At 43.4% G+C, this 6,825-nt stretch overlaps 1 protein-coding gene across 1 annotated transcript; it reads left to right on the top strand.

Annotated features, from left to right (window-relative positions):
* Positions 1-899: 899 nt before the first annotated feature.
* LOC105035939 (translocase of chloroplast 101, chloroplastic) lies at positions 900-5,538 on the top strand. Its single transcript, XM_010911655.4, has one exon. The coding sequence runs from the start codon at positions 1,154-1,156 to the stop codon at positions 5,243-5,245; it is 4,092 nt and encodes a 1,363-aa protein (XP_010909957.1). The 5' UTR covers positions 900-1,153; the 3' UTR covers positions 5,246-5,538.
* The last annotated feature ends 1,287 nt before the right edge of the window (positions 5,539-6,825 follow it).

Raw genomic sequence — 6,825 nt, forward strand, 5'->3', positions numbered from 1 at the left:
TTGCCTGATGGGTTTTATATTTCGAATAAAATTATCAATCGAGCATCGTCGGGATAAGGATTGATCGGTAACGACTAGGGGTCGATCGCCTCAAGGTGTCACCAGATAGTGATATATCGGACCAAGATCTGCCTATTGGTGCGAGGCTGGTCAGCCAAATATGATCGACCCAAGAGGATATGTCGGTAATAGCACACTACCGAACTATGGTCGGCTGTGATCTATCTGTTTAGAATGTGAGACATCAATCAATTGGTTGTAGAGTCGTGACTGATCATGAGTCGACAGTGGACTTTGATAGGCGGATCTATTGTGCTTAGTCACCTTGGGCTCTAGGTCTTTTAATGTAATCAGTCTGTACAAAATTCCTCCCAACATTAAGCATTTAAGAAAACCTACAATACTCTCAAATACATCAATAATAAATATAATTTTATACTTAAATTTTTTTGATATTATTAAAATTAATTTTAGGATTAATACCTTAATTCATGTCCCATTGCAAACTTGGAAAAAACTCCAAAAGATATTTAGGTGAATAACTGTAATGCTTAGTGAATTGTTTTTTGAGTAAATAAATATTGGGTTATAACTCATGGTCATGGTGGGGAAAAAAATTCTGAATAAAATAATTTTATACTTCCTTATCGTTACGTTGCTACCCTCTTCCACAACAAAAGATGTGCATCACGAGACGGGATTAATCATTACTTTTGAAATTCCAACCCCCACCCCAAGCCACCAACCCCAACCAAACCCAACCAGCCACCAACCCCAACCAAACCCAACCTTTCTAGGGTTAATCACGTCAACCCACAAATAAAACCCTCAAAAGAAAAATCTTCTTTTTGTACCCAAAAAAAAAAAAGAAAAATCTTCTTTCACATTATCTTCCTCCCTCATTCTGGTTGTGGTTCTCCATCGTCCTCCCATCCCGCCCCATCTCCCCTATCCCATCGTGCACAGGATCAATGTACATACATCCATACCAGTAGAAACCAAGCGGATAAAGAGCACGGGAAACAAATAGAAACCCCACGTCTCCAGTCTCCACCCAATCCTAACACCGCCCACCTTATCTCCCCACTGTTTCATTACGGCTGGGGCATGTGCCTTTCTCCTTTGGCCCTAGAGATTCGAATCCCTTTACGCCATGGACTCCAAGGCCCCTGTCCCCATTTCCGCGGCACTTGGAACCCCCTCCCCTTCTCCCTCGGCGCCGATATCTCTCTTGGGCTCCCTTCCTCCCATCCGCGCCCCGCTCTCCTCCGAAGAGAACGACACAGACTCCTCCCTCTCCTCCGACGCCGCCGAGGACGACGAATACGCCACCGCCTCCGATCCCGACGAGGGGGCCGCCGATCCCACCGCCGCACCGGCTGCAGCCGTGTATAAAGGCGCCACCTTGACGAGGACGGCGTCGATGCCGGTCGCTCAGCTCACCGCCGATGATGACGCCGAGGAGGAGGTGTTCGAGGAGGGCGTCGGCGATGAAGAGGAGGACGCGGACGGGTCCTCCGCCGCCGCTAGGGTTTTTCCTCCCGATCAAAACCCTGGCTTGGCCGATGAAGATGCTGTCGTAACTGGCGAGGGGGATAAGCCGCTATTTAAGACCCAAGGAAACCCTAAGCCGGCGGAGAGTTCTAAAGGCGGGGTTTTGGGTGTTGAGAGGAAACATGCTTTACCTGAAAACCAGCTGGAAAACCCGATCAAGTATGGAGATTTTGCGGCTGAACTCAAGTATGGAGATTTTGCGGCTGAACCCACCGGTTCCTTTGGTTCGGATCAGCAAGATGAGAAACTGGAAACAGGGCTGGAAGAAGTCTCAAGCCCGTCTATCGAAGAAGCAGTGCGGTCGAAGCCTGCCGAGGCTCAGCCAGATGTTGCTATGGTAGAGAAGGATGGAGTGATCGATACTGCTGGTGCGAAAGAAAACCTTGAAAGGGCAGAAGAATTGAAGCCTGAAGCACCCGAACCTGATGCTGAGGAGGTGAAAATCAGTACTGCTGATGGCGCCGGTTCCAAGCAAAATCCTGAAAGGGTAAGTCGTCCTCCTGCCAAACCCCTTGAGCATGAGTCATCTGAGTCCAGCGTCGGTGTCGATGATGACGAGAAGAGGGAGGATTTGAACGGGGGCTCTGTCGCTGTGAATTCTGAGTTAGCTCAGGCTTCTGCGGAGAAGGTTGATGGCGGGAATCATCGTGATGCTATTGCTGCTGTTGGCAAGGTTGAGAAATATGATGTTTTGGATAAAAGCTCCGAACCTATGCATCCTAAGGTAGCTGAGGACTCTGATGCTAAGCTCAGTACCGAGAATGATGGTGAGGCTGTCAGCAAAAGTGCTTATCTGAATGATGAAACCGCGGATGAGAATGTGGTCACAGAATCGAAACAAGCTGCAAATGATTCTGAGTTAGAACCCAATGAGCCTGGGCCACAATTGGCCGCAGATTCTGGTGATTTGATAGCAGCAGACGAGGTGAATACATTGCCTATCCTTGCTGAAGATTCTATCAGCAGGGAGAAAACTGGTGAAAGCCTCTTATCAAGTTCAGTTTCGGACCAAGAAGTGAAACCTAGTGCTGATGGCTCTCAAGTGGCAGATGGCAAAGAATACATGGAACAGAATGAAGAGGAGGAAGAAGAGGAAAGCATGGTTTCTGATGGACCAGCAAGGGTTGCAATCCTGGAAAGCTCTGAAACTGCGAAACAGATCATAAGAGAATTGGAGGAAGGTTCTTCAAGCAGTAGTATCCAATCTGCTTTTGACAGTTCAAGGGATTACTCGTGTAACATAGATAGACCGGTTGCCTCAAATTCTGATGAGGAAGTGGACACTGATGAGGAGGGTGATGGGAAGGAAATTTTTGATTCTGCTGCCTTAGCTGCACTTCTCAAAGCAGCTACTGGTTCTTCAACGGATGAAAGCGCCATTATTTCTCAAGATGCAGGTAGGAACTTCTCAGTTGACAGACCAGCAGGTTTGGGTTCCTCGGTTTCTTCTCTTAGACCTGCTCCTCCCCATTCTTCCCGCACAAGTATATTCAGTCCTTCAGAACTAGCAGTAGCAGCTGAACCTGATAATGATATGACTGAAGAAGAGAAGAAGTTGCATGAGAAGGTTGAGCTGATAAGGGTGAAGTTCCTCCGCCTTGTTCAAAGACTGGGACATTCTCCTGAAGATGCGGTGGCTGCACAAGTGCTTTACCGTCTAACCCTTGCAGAGGGAATTAGACGTGGAAGGCAAACAAGCCAAGCTTTTAGCCTTGAGAATGCAAGAAAGAAGGCTATGCAGCTTGAAGCTGAGGGGAAAGAGGATCTGGACTTCTCTTGTAACATTCTAGTAATTGGGAAGACTGGAGTGGGCAAGAGTGCCACCATAAATTCTATTTTTGGTGTAGAGAAGTCACAAACCAATGCATTTGAACCGGCAACAGCTTTTGTAAAGGAGATTGTTGGAACTGTTGATGGGGTTAAAATTCGTATTATAGACACTCCAGGGCTCAGAGCTTCTGTCATGGACCAATCATCAAATAGAAGGATCCTTTCATCCATAAAGAAGCACACAAAGAAATGTCCACCTGATATTGTTTTATATGTAGATCGCATGGATACCCAAACACGGGATCTTAATGATTTGCCTCTGTTGAGAACCACTACTAGCATTTTCGGTTCATCCATATGGTTTAATGCTATTGTTGCTCTCACACATGCAGCTTCTGCTCCTCCAGATGGGCCTAATGGCTCTCCCTTGAGCTACGAGGTGTTCATAGCTCAGAGATCACATGTTATTCAACAATCCATCCGGCAAGCAGCAGGGGATATGCGCCTGATGAATCCAGTGGCTCTTGTTGAGAACCACCCATCTTGCAGAAGGAACAGAGAGGGGCAAAGGGTGCTTCCCAATGGCCTAAGTTGGAGGCCTCAGATGCTGCTCTTGTGTTACTCCTCAAAGATCCTATCTGAAGCTAATTCTCTTTTGAAGCTTCAAGATCCTTCTCCTGGAAAGCTATTTGGATTCCGGTTTCGTTCACCACCACTTCCTTACTTGTTATCTTCACTCTTGCAGTCTAGAGCACACCCAAAGCTATCCACTGATCAGGGGGGTGACAATGGAGATTCTGATGTTGACTTGGATGACTTGTCAGATGCCGATCAAGATGAAGAAGAAGATGAATATGATCAGCTCCCACCGTTTAAACCCCTTAGGAAATCTCAGATTGCAAAGCTCACCAAGGAGCAAAAGAGGGCCTATTTTGATGAGTATGATTACCGAGTCAAGCTTCTTCAAAAGAAACAATGGAATGAGGAGCTTAGAAGATTGAAGGAGTTGAAGAAGAGAGGGAAGGTTGGTCAGGATGCTTTTGGTTATGGTGAGATGGTTGAAGAATATGATCAAGAAAATGCTCCTGCATCTGTACCAGTTCCATTGCCTGATATGGTATTGCCACCTTCTTTTGACTGTGATAGTCCTACTTACAGATACCGCTTCCTGGAGCCAACTTCACAGCTTTTGGCTAGGCCTGTTTTGGATATGCATGGTTGGGATCATGATTGTGGCTATGATGGTGTTAGCCTTGAAGAGAGCCTAGCTGTTGCTGGTAAATTTCCTGCTGCAGTATCTGTTCAAGTCACCAAGGATAAGAAGGAGTTCAGCATCCATTTGGATTCATCAATTTCAGCCAAGCATGGGGAGAATTGTTCCACACTTGCTGGGTTTGACATCCAGACTGTTGGGAAACAGCTCGCCTACATTCTCCGTGGTGAAACCAAATTCAAGAATTTGAAGAAGAACAAGACTGCTGCAGGAATGTCCATTACTTTCCTGGGGGAAACTGTAGCAACTGGTGTGAAGATCGAGGATCAGCTTTCTATTGGGAAGAGGGTTAGTCTGGTTGCAAGCACTGGTGCTATCCATTCACAAGGTGACATGGCATATGGAGCCAATTTGGAGGCACGCCTCAGGGACAAAGACTATCCAATTGGCCAAGTGCTTTCAACCTTGGGATTGTCGCTCATCAGATGGCGTAGTGACTTGGCTTTGGGAGCAAATTTGCAGTCTCAGTTCTCAGTTGGGAGGAATTCAAAGATGGCAGTTCGTGTTGGCCTGAATAACAAGTTGAGTGGGCAGATCACAGTCAGGACAACCACCTCAGAGCAACTTCAGATTGCACTACTTGGTATCCTTCCTGTTGCTGTCTCTATTCTTAGGAGTTTGCGACCTGGTGAGTCATATGCTTATTAGTTGGATCAAGAGAGTGAAACCATTTCAGTGATTTTTTTGAGCATAACTCCAGAGATGGTTTTTGCACTATATGCGGAATAATTATTTATTTCAATATTTAAGTTTTGTTTTTGCTGTTACTTCTCTGATTTGTAGTTTTTAACAGTGAACAAAGTTGTTTGGATTCTCGAATTGGGAGCAGAGCAATGATTATTGATGTCTTATGAGTTTTGTATCATATGTCTGCACAATTATTTTGTATTTTCTCATTGAAGATGGAGCCTTTCATTCTAGTATACTTTTATGGAACTCAATTATGTTCTTGTTAGCATGTTTTATCTTCTAATGTTATATTATATTAATTCAATATGTTCCAGTGCTTTAACCTTCGGTGCATCAAATTTGGCTCTTTTTGCTCCCTTGAGAAATGAAAATACTTTTCAAAAGATAACTAAACCTGTAAAAATGGAACATTCCAGACAGTGTTCTACAGTCTCATGGCATTGGAACAGTATTCAAGGGTAGGCATGCAGAGATTGATCATCCAATTCTGTTATCATATGATTGTCTCTGGATATCTTAAAAACATAATTAACTGACTATCTGGTACTATCAGCCTAAAAAGCATTGATGATTCTTTATATGTTCTGTTTACATCATTTACTTGGTCAGTGAAACAATCTGTATACTAAAGCAGTATCTAGAGGCCTATCAGGGTAACCATCACATTTCTTAAACATTTTCTGATCTATAGACAGATGATGATAGTGATACAATTTTTATAGAGCATGTGCCATTGAAATGCTTTGTAACTTGGCAAAAATTCTCTCTAGCGTCTCCTTTCTCTATGGATGTCTTATGTTTCCAAACATAAGACAGAAAATAACCAAACAAAGAGGAGCCAATAATATGTAGCAGCCTCGGAAGCTGCACTATCATTTAAGTGAAGGAACAACCTGCAGTTCTACCACAAGTTGAATCTGTATATCGTTAGCAAAAAAATAATCAAATCTTTTGCTTCAGATATTACAGTGATATGGTTGTTTACAATGCTATAACATATATCACATTTATCTGCTTTCCATTTATTAGTCTAATAAATAGCCATATTATAGTCTTTGTTTCTCGCATGTAAAACTCTTTTTCTTTTGTGTGTATATTTCTGGTCTGTGAGAATCATGGTGTTAATTATGTTGCTATGTTTTCAATGAGATATGCAAATTTCTTTCTCCCCCCTTTTTCCTTGTTAACATCTTAGTTGCATAAGATATTACTTTATCACACCTATCTTCAGCTTCAGATATTTTTTAAATTCATTCTACAGTCTTATCAAGAATACAGATGTCAAGGTCACAGCTCTACCCTATTACACAGAACTAACATATTGTGTTCGGCTCTACCCTATTACCCTTCTACTAAATAGCTATATTAAAACTTCTGTTTATCACATGCAAGACTTGGTCTTTTTACGTGTCTGTCCTGTTAACGAGAATTATGGTGCTGATTGTGTCGCAATGTTTTTTAATGAGATCTGTCAAGTTTTCTTCTCCCCCTTATTTTTTATTTTTTTTACTAACAAGCTTCTTAGTCTTATAATGTAT

This window comes from Elaeis guineensis, chromosome 1, assembly GCF_000442705.2.
Source record: "Elaeis guineensis isolate ETL-2024a chromosome 1, EG11, whole genome shotgun sequence".
Taxonomy (NCBI): domain Eukaryota; kingdom Viridiplantae; phylum Streptophyta; class Magnoliopsida; order Arecales; family Arecaceae; genus Elaeis; species Elaeis guineensis.